This window comes from Filicampus tigris, chromosome 3, assembly GCF_054856515.1.
Source record: "Filicampus tigris isolate MCC_2025a chromosome 3, RoL_Ftig_1.0, whole genome shotgun sequence".
NCBI lineage: Eukaryota > Metazoa > Chordata > Actinopteri > Syngnathiformes > Syngnathidae > Filicampus > Filicampus tigris.
This window is the reverse complement of record NC_141219.1, coordinates 8,476,053-8,495,571: the sequence shown is the minus strand read 5'-3', so window position 1 is coordinate 8,495,571 and position 19,519 is coordinate 8,476,053. Positions and strand designations below refer to the sequence as shown.

Here is a 19,519-nt window from a genome sequence, read left to right as displayed (position 1 = left end):
ACCTAAGCCCATTACAAACTTGCGTTCTTAAAGTGGAAGTCAACCCAAACATATTTTTTTCAAGAATATGTTCTATGCAAGCCCACTAGTTGAAACAAGGCATTCTGATAAATATTGGGTTGAGGAAATAAGGGTTTATCCACCCGTTTTTAGCCACAACTCTGGTAGCGACCAATCACGGCTCAGCTTCAGAAAACAGGTCAGCCGTCATTGGTCGTTACCTGAGCCCAGAGCAGTTGTGATGTCATTCTCAGTCAAAATGGCCGCCCCCTGAGATGGCTAAAAAGGGGTGGATTTTTCTCCTTAACGCATATTCCACAAACACAATATTAATCAGAATGCTATGTTTCAACTAGAGTGCCTGCCGAAAACATGAACTTGAAAAAAAAATGTGCTTGGGTTGATTTCCACTTTAAAATAAGACAGGTGTAACTTTACTACAGCACAAAAAAACAACTTTATTTCAGGTACTGCGGAGAAGGTTCCAAAGGCTTCTGTCTCCATAACTTTTTTGAAATTGCTTCTTCGAACATTTTGAAGGAAGTATTTCCTGCGTCAGGAAGGAGTCGCGAAGGATTAGTCTGCAAAAAAAATCGTAAACACAGCAACACACCAAGCCTTGTGTGTGCTCCCCTCTTCAACTCTTCCCCCTCATCCTGTCCGCTGTCATGGCACATATAATGGTATAATTGTCCTGCTTATCTTCAACATCCTGGCACGAGGAGTTTGTCAATCTTTACAGCTAGAAAGTAACTACTGCCCCCCACCCCTTTTCATTAGCCCACTGGATTAACTCTATTTGGCATGTTGAGTTTTCTTAGACGTCACCTCCCCTTTTGTTTGTTCCTTGGCGTTCCCTTTGGTAGGATTATGCAAATATACTTTCCCAAAACGGGTGTGGGTGTCGAGGAGTTAAACATTTATTCAGAGAGTGCTTTGTTGTTTTGTGGGCCACCCTGGCCCACCCTCGAGTAATTGGAGCGACTCTAGTTTACCTCATGTGAATTTATCCTTGAACATACCATACTCCCAAAGTTATGGCTTGATTTTCTAAACTCAGAACCATTTTTCTGTTGTTGCTCCTGCATGAAATCTAATTGTCCATGTCTGTGCATTTTGGCACACATCAAGACGTACACAGTGAAGAGAAGCACATCGTTTTGTTGTTCTATATTTTGCATTACCAATCCAAGTCACAAAGGGATCAAATGTCTTCTTGTTGATTTGTTTTGACAGTTAACAACAGTTTGAAAACACGTTGCCATCATGCTGCCAGCTCACATCTGACTCTGATCGTGATAAAGTGATATACTGTATAAAATGAGAGCGAATGGCACTTTACTCTCTTTTGCCAGTCCGTCTTCCATCCGCATCCTGGGCACCCTTCCGTCATCGTCCCTTTGTCCTTATTCATAAAGTAAACGTTCTCCATCCCCGTCTGTCCTTGCCCTTTTAAAGGGGAAATCAATTCAAACGTATTTTTTTCAAGAACATGTTCACAGCAGGCCCACTAGTTGAAACGCGACATTCTGATTAATATTGCGTTTGTGGAATATGAGTTAAGCAGCAAAATCCACCCGTTTTTAGCCATCTTTGATGTTAATTTATTGGCTTTATTTGTTTATATATATTTTTTAATTTATATCTTATATATTATTTATATCTCTATTTATTAATACTTTTGTATAAAAGCCTTTTATTGTCTTCATTTATTGTCTACTGTTTGTAAAGTGCTTTGTTACAGCTCTAGCTGTTATGAAATGCGCTATATAAATAAAATTGTATTGTATTGTATTGTATCTCAGGGGGCGGCCATTTTGTCACTTCTGTCGACTGAAAATGACATCTCAAATGATCAGGGCTCAGGTAACGACCAATCACGGCTCAGCTTCAGAAATCAGGGCAGCCGTGATTGGTCGTTACCTGAGCCCTGAGTAGTTGTCACTTTCAGTCGACAGAAATGACAAAGTGGCTGCCCCCTGAGATGGGTAAAAATGGGTGGATTAACTCTTATTCCACAAATGCAATATTTATCAGAATGTCATGTTTCAACTAGTGGGCTTGCATTGAACATATTCTTGAAAAATATATGTTTGGGTTGACTTCTCCTTTAAAGCGCTATTGTCCTTACAGTTTTATCTATTGCGTTTTTTTAATCTTTCTTCTGTATCTGTTTATTCATCCTATTATCTGAGGAACTGTTAATTGACCTGTTGAGATGACCAAATTCAGTCGAGTAATTATTTTCATGCAGTGCGCTGGGCCTGCTATACAAAACCCTAACGAAATGATTTTCTCTCTGGCTGGCCCTTGGCAATTGCAGAGGCTCTGCCCTTTGCAAGGGGCTTCTGAAAGATATGCAATAATGAATATGTACAAACACTGACCTGTGTTTCTACACATATAAGATGTTTGACCTGCATGTACCAGGCGCACAAGCACACACACATACTCTTCAACAAGAAGCTCTTGTGTCCCACTTTATTGACCCTCTCTGCTTCTTTTCCGGAACGGCATATTAAAGGCTATGTTCACTGCCGAACTCCGTGCTTTTTGAAGTGTTGGAGAGCTGCAACAGATCCTCAAATATTGACTCTTAAACCTTGCGGAAGAAGAGAGCAGCGGGGTGGAAAAATGAAGAGCAAAAGGGCAGAGGCTGATAGAGAAGGAACTATTGTTTTGTTGTTATTCTGGTGGGTCTATTCAGATATATGAAAGCAAGCCTGAAAATCTTCTTATCAGTGGTAAATGCATTTCAAGAGGAAGTATGCAGAGATAAAGGGCAAGCCCGAGTCTGAGATTGAATTTTTTTTTTTTTATCAAAATGACTGAATAAAGTCAGTCACACTAGCACACTTGTCTGTTGCACCTCAGTGCAGCCTATGAAATAATGCTCCCGTTATTGAAACGGAAGGAAAAAGAAAATACTCCAGAGACCTCAACATGACTTATTTGTAGGTCAGTTTGTTGCTGTTTGCAGTGCCAATTCAAGTGGGGGGTGAACAGATAATCCACCCGCCTGATGGATGTTTTTACGTGGCTCAGCCAGATTTGGACTATTCTTCTTCATGTTGCACTTCCCCCCTCCTCCCTCAAACATGCTTGCACATGTCCCAACACAAATAAATACACCACACAGACCAGCCGTTGTCCTTCTGTCTGATTTGTTTGTAGATCAACGCTTGCAGGTAGGCTGAGCTGTCTCACGCACATTTTCTGCTTCATAGACACTCTATGTGACCTGCAAGGATGTACCAATTTTTCTACGACCTGTGTGCTCTATTTCCTCATCTGCTTCCTTATTGCAAGTTTTTCAGATTCCATTTCAGCTGTAGTTGTATTTTGACAAACGTTGTACAAATATTCATTATGACATATAAGTGACCGGTAGTGCTCCACATTAGTGGTCAGTTTCCTTGAAGTGCCAAGGTTTTGGGTTGGAATTTTGTCTCCAGCCTGCCTCTGTGGAGTATGTTCTCGCCTTGTTTGTGTTGGTTTTCTCCAGCTACTTTGGCTTCCGCCCTCTTTCCAACAACCTGCTTGTTAGGGTAAATAAAGACTAAATTGTCAAACGCAAACAACCATTCACACTCACAGTCACAGAGTGTGAATGGTTGTTCATATATGTATGCTGGGAGTGGTCTGGACACGCTTTGAACTCACCACACTGCTCTGTCCTTGGTTAAAATCAGAAAAACCCAGAAAGACGACCCCTGTGGGAGGTAAAATTTATTTGAAGGAACTAAGCAAAATGTAACATTGTGATTTTAAACAGATGTGTTATGTTTGTATTTGGTGCCCAATATTATATTTTGAGGAAAAGGTAGTGCAGTCGCCAACACATGCTAAGATGTCTTGGAAAAAAAATTCAGGTTCTTTTAGTAATCTTAGCCTATTTCTTTTATAGCTCACTCACTGATCTTGATATTATCAGATTAACATAAAATGTATACTGTATATCTCTAGAGCTACACTGCATCATACCAGGTGGCTGTAATATTTTGGTTACCTTATCTAGTGGCGAGTCTACACCAGTGGTTCTCAACTGTTGTCGCTCTCCTCTCTGACGTAGATGATTTGCAGATTTTTATGAAACTGTCACAGTAGTGCCAACTACTGCAGAGGAGTATTATGTCAATGACAATGTCCGTTTTTTTTGTCTTAAAGTGGAAGTCAACTCTTTTTTTCAAGAGTACATTCTCTGCAGGTCCATTAGTTGAAAAAGGCATTCTGATTAATATTGCGTTTGTGGAATACGAGTTAAGCAGCAAAATCCACCCATTTTTAGCCATCTCAGGGGCGGCCATTTTGTCACTTCTGTCGACTGAAAATGACATCAAAGACCCTCAGGGCTAAGATAATGACCAGTCATGGCTCAGCTTCCGAAAACAGGTGAGCTGTGATAGGTCGTTTCCAGAGCCCCGAGCAACTGTGATGTCATTGTCAGTCGACAGAAGTGACAAAATGGCCGCCCCAAAGCGGGCTATAAACAGGTGGATTAAATCCTATTTCACAAACACAATATTTATCAGAATGGCTTGTTTCAACTAATGGGCCTGCAAAGAACATATTCTGGAAAAAAATGTTTGGGTTGACTTCTCCTTTAAATATCGGTGGCTGGTATCAGTAGTCTTCCTAAACACCTCATACCTCAAAATAAGGCCAGTGTCAGTACTTGCCCATCCCTGTAGTTGTCACCGTGGGACCCGCATTTTCCTATTGCCCCCAAGTAGGCGAAGTAAAAAAAGTTCAGAAGCTCAAAAATATCCTTTGAAATATAGAATGTGGGCCAGAATTGAATATATTAACACGAGACATAATTATAGTAAATATTTGTATTAAAAAACAATGAGGCCAGGATTATAAAACAATCCTGGACTACGTTTAATTTTTACAACCAGTCCGTGACTCACCCTTAATGTGTCTGTCTGTGACCCACCTTTGGATCCTGACCCACCAGTTGAGAATCACTAGCCTAAAGCACTGCGATCTACAACCACAATACTAAACATACAATATTGTTTAACAAATAACTTTTGGACAGTGTCATTTGAAAAGGACTACTATCCTTTTGCAGACAGTGTTTTTGATACAGCATATATGAGATCCCATCATACATAATGTAACTGTACCTGTGTTACAGCCTTTATTTCAATGGAGATCAATATATTTTTTCCCTCACTGATTGTGTTGTTTGATCTTGATCTCTTTTATCCATGTTAAAATATCACAGTGACCCTATCAAGAATTTATTCACAGAAAGGAAAGAAGTATTTGTTAGCACATGACTGGAGGGAGTGAAGTCAAAGTAGTTTTCTGCTTTTCTGTGCCAACTGCTAGAAGTCTCAACCTTAAGTGTAATTCATCGCCAGATTAGCTCACACTGTCACAGTTAACTAGATCATCCTACTGAGAAAAAGAGTGCATCATTTGTGGGAGGCGGGAAGAAAATGGGATCAAATGTGAAAAGCCTATTAGACATAGATCAAAGCTCGACTTTACTTGAATTCCACTGAAAGTGTTGTGTTAATTGGCATTGAAAAGCAAATGGGTCTGGATGACGGCTGGTCATTCTCAAACTTTCAAAAACGAATTGTCGTGAATACTTATACAACATTATGTGTTTAACTCTAATCATCATTTATACTCACATTAGCCACAGCATTAGGTATATCGCATACAGGTGCCTAGTCAGTTTATTATTTTGAGACATTAACATTATCATAGTTTCGAGGGATGACAAAAGTTTTTGACGTTTGACATTTAAAGAAAATGGCAATAACATGTAAATAACCGCCAAGGGAAGATAATCAAAGCAGCTTTCGTGAAGCGATTTTGTCTTGAGTCGGTGGGAGGAGAAAGTCATCTTGACTTTTCTCCTTTAGTTTGAAGGGAAAAAAACTACCACAGGTTTTCCTCACAACTCCCCTTTCCCCCCAGCCTCTTGACGTTCGTCAGGCTTGCCTGCAGGCCTCGCTGCTGGCCAAGGCCTCCTTACGAGACACTGCTTCACTTTCCCCTTGGGTTTAAAATATTATCAAAAACACTGTGTGTGTGTGTGTGTGTGTGTGTGTGTGTGTGTGTGTGTTTGTGTGTGTTCAGACTTGCTCAGTGTGCAGAATTTTTACTCAGGTTATTAATCATGCCCTTTTATGTTTCTCTGGATGATGAAGGACTGAATGACAAGATTTCGTTTTGAGTTTAGGCACTAAGATAAAACAAAAGATATTTGCGTAGTTTGACAGGTGATGTTGGTATCACAGTCTTGTATGTTTACCTCTATCTAGGACTCGTGCTGGAATCCCTGTGGGATCCCTCATTACTCTGATGGCTTTGCCTCATACACCCCGAGGCCTGTAATAATCTCAAACTGTTTTTCATGAGCACATTTTTCTCTGGTGTTGTGGTTCACTTGCCTAAATTCGTAAGTTCCCACTCTCTGTGAATGTGAGCGTAAATGCTTTTTTTTATCTCGATATGAACTGGCAACCTGTGCCGTGTGCCTTTCGCACGAAGTTAACTGGGATTTGCTCAAGGTCTGATGATAGAGTGATATATAACACGGATGGACCTGCAGAGACTTCTGTACAGTCTCCGCTGTGTTTAATGTTGCCTGTTTGTGACAATGCGCTTGCAGGCATGTCAGACCCTTCCACCACCCCATCATCATGTCAAAATGTGTCTCGCCACACACAATCCTCACAGCTCCAGGCCTTCACCCTGATGATTGCCTCACAGCTCATGATCAGCACATGATGTCAAAGTGGCCATATCTTAGGTATTAGCTGCAAAAGGGGGGTAGTCTGTGTGTGTGTGTGTGTGTGTCTGTGTGTGGGTGTGTGTGTGTGAGGGGGGGGGTGCAGCAAAAGGTGTCAGAGGGATAAAGTTTGACTGCTTTGGTTTTTGAACAACCACTGTTTACTACATCCACATTTAGCATGCCTATTGTGAGATATGTTCTATGATTAATTACCAACATATTATATAAAACATATTTTGAGTCAGTCAAAGGTTTTCAAGCTACGTTAACCATCCACAACCACAGTAATAGATTTTTCTGCCTGTGACAAATTGAACATTTCCCCACCATATCCAGCAGATGGTGCTGTTGTAATAATAGTTTGCTCCGTCTTCCTGCAGAGCAGCAACACAACGTTTTTCTTTTCGTCTGTGCGTGCTTGGATCTGACAAAAACCCACACTCTTAAAACTGCTGGGTCCAAAATAACCCAGTTTTGATCAAAACGTGGACCAACCCACTACTTGGGTCGATTTGACGCAAGTTTCTGGGTTGTTTTGTGTAAAACAACTCATTTTTGTTCAGAAAAAATGGTTTTGTTTTGTACGAAAAATTGACTTGTTTTATACAAAACATCACAAAGTACAGTTTAAAGTACTCAAGTCCTGCCTCAAATCGTTGTAAGTTCTTGGTGTACTCTTTTCATACAGTAAACCCCAATGATGGCGCCTAAAAAGAGATAAATGGCAAACTGGGAGAGAGTTGTGGGGCTTTTTTTTTTAGTCCCTTGAGTTATCTGGTCACTGTGAGGTTGCCCAGCAACCAGTTAACACTGCAGGAATGTAAAATGAAAGTACACATTTCCTGTGGTGGGCATTCTGGTCCGTCAGTCTGTCACTGACAGATGTTTGTTTTGCTGACGATTGATGAATGACGGGACACTTTTTAAAAATGACGGCCTAAGCACTGACGTAAGTGGATTTTCGTCCATCAGAGTAATGGTCACTAACCGCGTCTGTCAGTGACGGACGCCCATTTTACTGCTGTTTATTTGGGTGGTGGTCGGAGGATGTACTGACGGACTGACGGACTAACAATTCCAATTCGGTTCGTCTGAAAAATGACGGACTGACAAATGACGGACGGCTACGATGGCCGCTGACCAATGACGAATGATGGACCAGCAAAATTTTGTAAAATGCCCACCTATGCACATTTCCTATACTGTAGCTTTCATTTGTTGCATCAGTTTTTTTCTCTTTGCCAATGTCCCAGCTTGGGATGAATTGCCTGCACGTACATCTTGAGAAAAGGAATTCGGATTCTACATGTTATATGCTCCCGAGCAAAATATTTGGATTTTCAAGGTGATTAAAAACATGTGCAGAGGATTTGAGTGCCGGCAGGGGGAATATACAGTAAGCTTTGTAGCGCGATGGGGCTTCATGTAAGCTAACACAATGCTAGCTATGAGTGCTAGCAACTATCCAAATTGGAAGGACCTTAGTATAAATGGATATACTGTATTCTCCTCATTATGCAGCTTTCACAGACTTTTTTTTTTCCTTTTTAACCTTTAATGAGCTTCTAGGTTACCTGAAGCTGAAAGGTGATGAATCTTTTTCCCTTGTCTCTCTCTGCTGCTATCCTTTTCACAGGCACATTTGAGGTGTTGAGGAGGCAGGCAGAGAACCACACAAACGCCCTGCTGCATGAGTCCTACGGCAACATCGCTGATCAGGCCGAAGGTCCCGTGGGCGAACTCTTCACTGACATTAGTCTCTTCCTGCTTGGGTCTGAGCTCAACGTTGAGGACTTTGTCCAAAGATTTTTTGACACTCTCTTCCCGATGGTATACAATCATTTCATCAACCCGGGCCTCAGTGACCTATCGGTAGGCTACACCGAGTGCGTGAGGTCATCGAGCCGTGATGTGAGGCCATTCGGTGGGGCGCCCGGTTTACTGGCTGATCAGATTGCTCGCTCTGGGGTCTCTGGCAAGCTTCTCCTCCAAGCTCTGCACCTCGGCATTGAAGTCATAAACACAACAGACCACTTGCAGTTGAGCCGCGAGTGCAGAAAGGCCTTGCTCAAGATGCATTACTGCCCCCACTGCCAGGTAGGATTGCACTGCTGTGAAATCTGTTAACTGATTGGAAACACTTCATATTGATCCCAAAGTTTTGCTTCACAGGGCTTAACTCAGTCCAAGTCCTGCATGGGCTACTGCCTCAACGTGATGCGTGGCTGCTTGGCAAATATGGCCGAGATTGACATCCACTGGAGGGAGTTTGTGCACTCACTGGAGGACTTGTCAGGTCGGATGCACGGACCGCAGGATTTGGAGCAAGTGCTTCTGGGAATTCACACACTGCTGCACGATGCTGTTGGACTTGCGCAAAGAAACGGACCCCGTATCGCAACACAGGTCAGGTCCACTTTGAGGGATTTATTCTGGTTTTACTTTTTATGAAGGATCAAAAGCAGAGGTGGCAAAAGTACTCACACTCGGTATTATAGATATATTCCTATGCTGTAGATTTCACTACCCGCTAAGACACACACACATACACACTCACACACATTAGCTGTTCTGATAAAACCGATGACACTGAATAATAAAGCAGTCACATAACAACACATAGGTTTTAGAATAGGCAGCTCTTCTCGGAAAGGAGGGGCTGTGCACTGATATATAACCCATTATCTCATGAGGGGGCGTTGCCTCACTTCCTGATCCTACGGGAGACGGAGGTACGACCCAGCGCCGCTGTTCCTACTCGAGCATAGTTTTGGTATTTGTTATATTAAATACTCAAAGGCAAATTTAATGGATCAGAATTTCATTTGGACACAATATCACCTAAAAACATTACAAGAACCGGGGTGTAGGAATTCCACTGTGTATACTTTTTTTCCCATAGGTTGAAGAGCCTCTCCCCTGGTGGCCTCGTCTTGGAATTCCTTACAGTATAGTATCAAATACTGAGCCTTAAAGCCAATTCATGTTTTATGCATTTACAATTCGACAGGTATTAAGTTATCATTATTCTTAATATTAAAAAATGTCACACCGTGACCTCTGTAAAGTGCAATAAAAGCATGAATATACATGTTCATTAAAAATTAAATGTAAGATGAAATTGTGAGATTTTTATAACACAGTTCTTATCAGATGTTGGAGTGCCTAATGAAGTAGGGGTGAGTCAAAGAAACTGCTTCCTATGTTTTGACTTTTAAACATTTTAAAGAGACATTGACAAAACCCAAGAAATCTCTTTAACCAAATTTAACCAAAGGTGTATGTAAATATGTCATACTGAGCTGGGAAAAGTGCTGTCTCTGCAGCACCGGCTTACATACAACATCACCATCTAGTGGGTCTCTAGTGACACTGTGACCTATTGACTCTCGAAAAGAAATGCTCAGCTTTGCATTGCACCCGCCATGTTCACAGTAAATCACTAAATCATTATTCACTTCGGAGCAAAGCCTGTCATCCTGAAGCGCAGTTTGAGTTACACATCCACATTACAAACTAACGTGTCTGTCTCTATGTACATTGGGTGATAGGTGCACAAACTGTGTGGGCCACCCACCAGGGGGACTGTGCAGACAAGCAGCATCCAGCACAGCAGCAAAGAATACATCCATCTTAAACCTACCACCAAAGCATCAGGCGACTCATTTGCTGTTAAGAGAAGGTAAGTACAAAAAATGAAAAAAGAAAAAAAATCCCGTCACAGGGTATAACATTAGTATATCTGCACAATATAATGAAATCCTAAAGTTTTGATGAGTAGTTGGTACTCAGTTTTATTGTAGTACATCAAATGTACTTTGTATAATGCACCTGTAAATCAGATTCCGGCGTGCCTGCATCTGATTGATTTTATAGGGACTTCCTGAACAGTCTCCGCCTCTATCGGACGTACTACGGTGGCCTTGCAGATCAGTTGTGTGTCAGTGAACTGGCCTCTGATGATGGCCTTTCCTGCTGGAATGGAACCGACATTGTAAAAAGGTTTGAGTCACTCTTTCTCTTTTGAAGCTGTTTCAAATCACAGCATGATTTTTATATATGGTATACACATGTACTATATATATATATATATATATATATATATATATATATATATATATATATATATATATATATATATATATATATATATATATATATATATATATATATATGTATATATATTCAGATAAAATATGGTGTTAATCGCGAGTAAGAGATGAAAACATCACGACCTCAGGAGCCTGATAACATACATGTTATCTAAATGCGCACTTATACTGTGACAGCTTCAATTTCGCCTCATTTGCACAGTGTCAAAGATTTGCTCCCGTGTCATCTCCTTATGAGATCTTGACACGAGGGGGTCATTTACGCACTCTTTGACCCGTTTTGTAGACAGCCCCTCCACAACCCCAAGCTGACAATGATGTAGGGCCCCTCTATTATGTGGATGTAGATCTGGGATATGAATGGTTGTGAAGTTGAGCAGACAAAGTGGCCTCATCCACAGCATCAGTTAGCGGCCTTGTCTCCATTACACCACAGTGCTCTGTCTTATGTGCTCGTTCAAGGACCACTTCATATATCCTCAGTCTGGGCTGTTTCGCTCAGCTGTCAGCCACTGTCAGTGCTGCTGAAATGGTAGGTGGGGGCTTGTATTTCAACCTCAGACTGGACTTGCGACTATGGTTAGGCGCTCTCCTGTAAAGAGAAGCAACCTGACAAATAAGACAACAAAAACAATTTCTTCTTTCAAAGTGCTTGTTTGCTCATTACAATGGAGCCAAAACATTTGTTAAGATTTCTCTTTCCTACTTATACTCATACATTCCAAAATCACACCTCAAATTACAATTGCAAAGGTGACAGAAGTCCTTATGGGGTGTTTTCTAATTTGGAGAAAAAGGCAGAGCAGCATGCCCTCAGCCAGCTGGGAAAATGTGTCTTTGTTTTCTTTAGCTCGTCTTCCTCATTCACAATAATTGCCGTAAATAGGGACTGATTTGCCTCAGGTTTTCATTTTGATCTCTCTTATAAAGAGACAGGATAAGGCTTTAAGAGAGAACACTGACCCAATTGTCTTGAGATCCTCCACCTACTGTTATCTTACTACTAGCCTCGAACCATAAATGAGTGTCTGGACGTCAACACAAGCTGTGACAAATGCAATAAATAACCTCCTACCTATCGGTCATAAGCCAACATCCACCGAGAGAGAGGGGAATAAAACTCACTGCCGCATGGTGGCTGATTTACAGAAGCTTAGCGAGGCCTCCGTGACCTTAAACGATTGGTTTGGTTCCCATGTGCGTTTAAATCTGTACATATGAGAGCGTGTGTTGATGCCTCTCATAACAAATGGCCATGCGCTGTGGCACAAATTACTTTATGGCCTTAAAGTAGTGGTGAGAACAGCTTTGTCTTGGCGGGGAAATTTGCCGTAAACCTAATCACAAAAAAGCCCTTAAATCACTACAGAGTCTTTTGAGGTGGGCATTTTAATACTGATGTCATTTTTACATGCAAACCTATTATATAAGTGCCAATGTTAAGCTCATACAAGTGTCCCTTTAAGGATGATTTAATGCACGTCCTCATCTGGGTCGATGGTAAACAAAACAAAAAGAGCAAGCAGATAAGATCACAAGGGAGGAAAACAAGCAGCTTCAATCTCTGTACCTTTGTGTGTGTAGATGATGGCGTCGCACTTCACTGGAGATTTGTTGAACACATTTTTTCTTTTTTGCTTTGGATCTCCTTGTTTTGTCCTTGCATGCACCATGACAGAGGGATTTAATGGGAAAAAAACATCTTCATCTGTTTAGTTCACAGCTTAGTGAGGTGCTAATTTGCTCAAGGCATGGATTGGCCACAGAAAGTCAATGTGAAATACCTGCAGAGCAAAACATTAGGTAGGAATTTCTTACCGGTATTAAAGAGAAGTCAACCCAAACATATTTTTTTCAAGAATATGTTCTATGCCGGCCCACTAGTTGAAACAAGGCATTCTGATTGATATTGTGTTTGTGGAATATGAGGAATCCACCCGTTTTTAGCCATCTGAGGGGGAGGCAATTTTGTCACTTCTGTCAACTGAAAATGACATCACAGTTGCTCAGGGCTCAGGTAATGAGCAATCATGGCTCAGTTTCAGAAAACAGGTGAGCTGTGATGGCTGAGATGGCTAAAAGCGGGTGGATTAACTCTTATTCCACAAACGCATTATTTAAAAAAAAAAAATGTAGCACAGGAAATTGATAACAAAACAAATGCCTCAGCTGTCTTTTAAAGAACCATTATGCCAAAGAGTTGTTTTGGGTGTAACCTTACAAGGTTTTCATTGTACTGTATTTCCAAACCTAAAGGGAAGAAATCTCACTTTTTAGCCATTGACAAATGTATTTGTCTTTTCACAGTCCAGCCATTCATTCCCAGGAACGTATTTATGTTTTTCAAACGTTAGGATAAAAAAGGGTCTGAAAATGTCTGGCAGTGAATGAGTTAATGGGTAAAAATCATTATCCAATTTTCATCCCCTTGAGAGACCAGTTAAAATGTTTGAATGAATTACACAGGCTTAGAGACTCAAAAATAGAACACCTCTCAGCCTTTGGAGAGGCTGTCCTCGTCTCATCAGAAAGGTTAACACATTCCCACATGCTTTAACCATCCGTCATGGATACAACACACACACACACACACACCCCCGCACACACCCACACACGCACACACCCACCCACACACAAACACGCAAGGAGTGGCTGGCGGCCATGAGCTGCCTCCTTTTTTGGGAGAACACACTCTCACTCACATGGCAATTATAGTGGCAAAGAAAAATAAATAAATCCACCTACCATTTTCCCCCTCTGGAGTGACAAAGATAAACTAGCTTCCGTCCTGGGAAAAGAACTTTCACACCCAACATTTACTTGCTAAGTCCTGCTTAAGTCTGACTTGAACACTTGAGATCATGTGCAGAGCCAGTTTGTTTCTCTGTACAGAAGTATTTTTCTCTTTTATCCCGATTTCCTCCGTCAATGGAGAAAGTTTTTGCTAGGCTAAAAAAAAAAGCTGGATCCTCAACACGTATGTTGAAGGAGTCTGATGTTTTATTCATGATGATCTCTGCTGCTTTTGACTGGGTTTAATGCGGACTATTTCGCCGCTGCCAAAGTGCTTCAGGTATGAGTCGACATGTTTATATTTTCAAAGTTCCTTATTCCAGATGAAAACATTATTTTTTTTTCACGATAATAAGGCAACTGACCTCGCATGGTGTTGAAATTTTGCTCGAGGAGGGATGAAATCTTTGGCATCTGTCTAAATGATGCTTGATGGCTGGCGGGCACATCTTCAGCACGGCCTCTCTTTTAATAGGCTGTGCTGCATGCTGAAGTGGTTGTAAGCGCTTACCTTTGACCTTTCATCTGTCTTTGCTGTCTGGGAAATTCCGAAGAGGTTAATCACATGCTAATAAGACCCGCTGTAGTGCTGCCTCTTCACAACTTGTGGGGCTTTTTTTTTTTCTACATCTCTCTTCATTCCACTCTACTGAATTTGTCATACATCTTTATTCTCAACCCCCTACTAAATGTGAAGCTTGCCATCGCGTAACTGAAATGATAGTTCATAAGCCCTGCTAATAGGAAGCCCCTCAAGAAGCATTAAGAGCTTAGGTTATCGCCAACATTTAGGTTGTTGGAACTTGGAATAAAAATGACTGTTCCCTACAGACCTATAGCCTCAAATAAACATCACAGCTGGTTATCTTTGTTTGAGTACTATCACATATCAATATGAAGTCTTCAAACATTAATAACCCTCCTGGACAAGCTTTTGCATGCCGTCCCATGAACCGACTGCTTCGTATTAAAGATGTAAATCTGAAAGGTTTATCCTTCAGGGCTGATTTTCTACTGCTGTAGCTCACCCCGACCAGCAGATGGAGCTATGTACTTTAGCATGTATACAAAACAGGAACGGCGTTTTGCTGATACTTGGGCCGCTTGTGTGCATCAATTTTGATGATGTACACCGTGGCATGCTGCTTCTTATCTGTGTTGTCAATGACACTGACAGACTGCTGATGGAATTCAAGTGATACATGCTGAATGTCCAAGCCTCGCCATCTCCTCTGCCATTTGTTTGCAATGACGAATTGGCCTAATTTTGAACTGAGGAGACAACCTTTTAAACATATGCTGTCAAATATATTATGCATAGCTGTCCTCTTAGTCACACTCATGTGTTGAAGTAAGAGACATCTCCTTCCTCTGCATGGGGAAACCTCGTGCAATAAATGTGATATAAAATTCCAGGTATACCTCTATGGCTGCCAGCTGTTCAAAAATGTTGATTTAACTAAAGCTGAGCTATTTCCTCTGAGCTTTCCTGTGAAATAGCAGGCGTTCTTACTGTTCCTAGAATGTGATTTTGTTTTGCAATCAATATTTTAAACTTACACCCAGTTGTGTGCCAGGGCCAAACAATTTAGATCAATAGATGCCCACTTCTTGCATATGCCTGAACACTTTCCAACAGTGAAGTATAAACCAAGATTTAATTTTATGTTCCTTAATCCAGGCCCCACAGGTGTGTAAAGCTGCTCACGAACCAACAAATGCATAACTTTGGCACCGGTGTCTTGTGAAAATCTTCTGCTTCGGGCACATTTGTGGTGTTGATCTCAATTCAAGACATGGACGGGGACAAGTGTGCATGTGTAGATGTGGCGAAAGATGAGACAGAGGAAGAGGGTAAAGGGGACGTTCTTGAGGATCTCCTCAATCACGACAGCTGGCCACTGGAGATAACCACAAAACCGCTGGAGCACTTGAGAGCTGGGTGCCGCTTGGCTAGAGTTCCACTCCAACATGACCCTATATCCAGCTTGGGTTTAGACGCGGCACTTGGCCTGAGTACCACATCCTGACGATCATCCCAAGTGACAGAATCAAGACCTCTGGCAGGCTGGCTAGATGGAGTTCATAAGCCCCTCTTATATGCACATGGACAAGTGTGTGCGTGCGTGTGCGTGTAGGTGTGTGCGAGTGATACATTTCCAATCATGCACTCTTATCACTATTGGCTTTACCCAACAAGAGACTTTGCAGGAAGCGGTGCGTGTGTGCATGTGTCTTTTACTAATCATTCATTTCTCAGTGATTGTACTGTCTCCAACATTAATTACCCCCATCCAACACACACACACAGACACCCCAGCACACGCACACTGGAGCTGGAAGCTTGCCGCTGGCATCTGGAGCATATTGTGACCCAACCAGGGAGCAGGGCATTAACAGCCAAGGCCTTATTGTCCAGTGATGAGCTGTCAGGGCACCCCCACACCTTGCCTACTGTTGAGTGTGCACACACAAAAGCATGCATGCGCACACATGCATGCTCTTTCTGGTCTCCATGGACCACTCTCCCCCTTTACCTTGGATATAAATCATATTGAAAGAGGTGGGAAAATAAAAGGTTGGTGTTCATTAGGCATGAGCAAAGGTGCAAGCATATGAGAAAAAAGGCTCTGTGAGCGATAGCTAATTGTTTGGAATGTAACGACTCTTATCATGTTGTGTTTTAGACAACTGAAATCATTCAAATCTCATCCGTCCCCCTATTTACTCTGGTGTGGTGTCCCACAGGGCTCTGTCTAGGCCTCTCTTCTCTGTATTATCTATATCCTACCTCTTGGCCATATATTTCACAAATTCAACCTACACTTCCACTGCTATGTGAACGACACCAATGACCTCCCTTACTGACTGCTTCTCCGAACTTAACACTGGGAGTATGAGAGCAGTCATTTTGACTGTGTTATAACTCTGCGTATATAGATATAAGATCTCTCTTGACTTTTCCTTATTCTGTACGTATTTCATTACCGTGGTGCAATTTTACGGTGTTAAACAATATAAAAATAGTTACGAGTCATTATTCCTTTAACTACGGCACCCCAGTCAATTTGACGGTTTTACTTAATCTTGCGCTCGTTGCGCTGGGACGGCAGTGCTGGGTTTCTATAGCAACCAGCGGTTGCAATGGTTGAGAAACGCTGCTGGTCACCCTGATCGATAAAATTAACAATGCGCAATCCGTCAAAATGACTGCTCTCGTAGTTCTGATAGTATCAAAATTCTGGTAGTCCGAGTGTTAAACATTGGTTCTCATCCAATTTTCTACAACTCGGCAGTAATAAAACTCAAACTCTTTGGATAGGTACAAAGTCCACTCTAGCCAAAACTAGCAGTTTTTTACATTCCACTTGTCAATACTTTCGTTTCCCCCTCCCCTCAGGTTAAGAGTCTGTGTGTCATACTCGCCAGCACTCTGTTCTTCCAATCACACCTAAAATAATATCACCCAATCGGCATACTTTCACTTATGTAACACATTATTCGACCCTAACACCACAGCCGTCCTTGTTCCTACCTGCATAGTGCAACTGCCCCTCTGTTCTGTATGGTCTCCCCCTCAAGTCACGACAAAAATGACAACTTCTCCAGAACATGAGGACCCCCTTCACCCACCATATCACTTCAGTCTTAGAATAACTCCACCGGCTCCCTGTCCGGTACCGCATTCAATACAAAATACTGAATTGCACCTTCAAGGCCATAAATAACCGTGTGCCATATCTCGGCGCTCCTTCACATTGCTTCACACCTTCTTGCTCCCTCAGATCTTTGTCTTCCTTCTGCTCCTCTGACCAGCGCTGGGGACAGAGCCTTCAGCCTCTTTGCCCCTCGTTTTTGGAACTCACTACTACCTGACCTCCGTAACTCAGAGTCATTATTCATCCCTCTTTAAAACAAGACTCAAAACACACCTATTCCGGACTTGCTTGTTCACTTTAACATTGCCCATATCATTTAGCATTTTAATCACGGTTCGATTTTTCAGTTATTTTATCGTACTGTGATTCTTTTAATGATGTTGTATGGTGACCTTGAGTGACCATTTACTGCGCATATAGTGTAACGTGTCATATTCTATCAGTCTTTTAACATTGTAGGGTGAGATTGAGTGACATGAATGGCACCCAAAATAAAATGTTTTATTCTTATTTAGTTTATGATTACAAACGGAAAATTTGTGGGGAGTAACTGTAATTTTTAAATCAATAGAGCAATTTTAGTAATGGGCATCCATAAAAAAATACTGGCTTTTATTTCCTTGTTTTCGGTTGACAAGAGGAAAGTGTTTTTCCACTTTTATTGGGCAGATCGGGCTTGGAATGAATACAGATTAAAAGCTCAATGCAAAGTGTTGAATTCAACAATTTCCTGCAACAGTTCTGGCTGGCAAGAACTGTGTGCCATCTTATCAAGGGCACAGCATTTCATATTGATTTTATGACGGCACATGGACCATATCCAGTTGAGTTGTAGTCCAGAAGAGACTACATTTTTTTTTCTTTGCAGGAAACAAAGAGTCTTGTATCTTTGTATCATTGTCTTGGCTTATCTCAAGGCTGCAGGCTTTTGACAAGTCGTGAGGCACCTTGTGTTCCTTTGATTTGCAGCTCATTTGTTAACTGAACATGCTTCCCATTTACTTATACTGAGTGAAAAATGTAGTCGTCATTAAATATTCATTACTTGTGCAATTTGTCTCAGCTTTATGCAGTTTGAGGCTGGAGAGTCTTCGGGATGTGTTGGAAGGTCAAATGACTCTTATTGACTACTTTTGAAGGCAACCTTTATGTTAGTCAGTGTGCTGTTATTGATTCATTTTCCACAAATGAAAGAGAGATCATTATCTTACCTATTTTCCGTTGGATCGCTGTTTGTTGTAAAGCGTACGAGTCATTAGCGGTCCAAGCTGCCTTTACGGGAGATTTGTGGGTAGCGACTTTGCACCCGCAAATGCTTCATACTCTTAAGAGGAAATCTACCTTTTAGCGCTTGACCTAACTAAAAGTGAAGTGTTAATATGCTCTCATTAATCTCACTTCCCATACTAAAAGCTCTGAGCCCAGAAGCTCCCTAAACGGACCCAAATATCTCTTTCATTTTTTTTGGACGTAAAACACAACTGTCTGCTGTAGCAATCTGGCATTCTGCTGGATGCCCTGTGACTGGAATTTGCTCCTCATCACTGCAATGTTGTCATGTCGTTTCTATGGGGACCACGCTGATCTGTTTGAAAAAAAAAAAAAAAAAAGTTTCACCTTCTCCGTGACTGCCCTTTACCTGACAGCCAAGATAAACGAGCTTGGTCCAGGGAGGAAGTTAACACAAACATGCATCTCTGCCCACTGGCCCGTGCTCATTGGCTCCCTCCTGCAAGGCCTTATTTACCTTAATGTTGGCACAGTGTGGGAGCGGAGCTTGAAGGGGAGGTGCCTGTAATAGGTGTTTGTGCGTATGAGGGCGTGACGTGTGATTATTCGCTAAGCCGCCGTCAACAACCTTGAACTGTGCTGCGATAAAGGAAAGAAAACACAAACAACTCTTCTGGCTTTGCCTGCCCCCTGTTGTGCGTGCGTGCCAGATGATGTCTTATGTCACCTTCAGTTAATGAAGGTGATGATGATGCTCGTGAGTCAGTGCCGCATACGTTCACCATCTGCTTCGTTCCACCATGTTGGAGCTGTCCCCTGCAATGCTGTCATGAGGAGTCCAATGTGTGATGGAGTTTAGGGGGCCCTCGGTGCACACGGAAACTGGCTGCCTGCTCCAGATGAGTCAGTTCGAGCAAAACCTCAGACCCTAATTTTATCTGAGGCAATGTTGACTTACAGTATGT

At 41.8% G+C, this 19,519-nt stretch overlaps 1 protein-coding gene across 2 annotated transcripts in view; it reads left to right on the top strand.

Moving 5' to 3' along the window:
- gpc5a (glypican 5a) overlaps positions 1–19,519 on the top strand; it is an 89,134-nt gene that overhangs the window by 14,008 nt on the left and 55,607 nt on the right. For both annotated transcript variants that reach the window (XM_086025929.1, XM_086025930.1), the window contains exons 3-6: positions 8,397–8,857; positions 8,933–9,166; positions 10,312–10,442; positions 10,637–10,762. In XM_086025929.1, the coding sequence (XP_085882055.1) occupies positions 8,397–8,857; positions 8,933–9,166; positions 10,312–10,442; positions 10,637–10,762 (952 nt within the window). The remainder of the gene's footprint in view (positions 1–8,396; positions 8,858–8,932; positions 9,167–10,311; positions 10,443–10,636; positions 10,763–19,519) is intronic.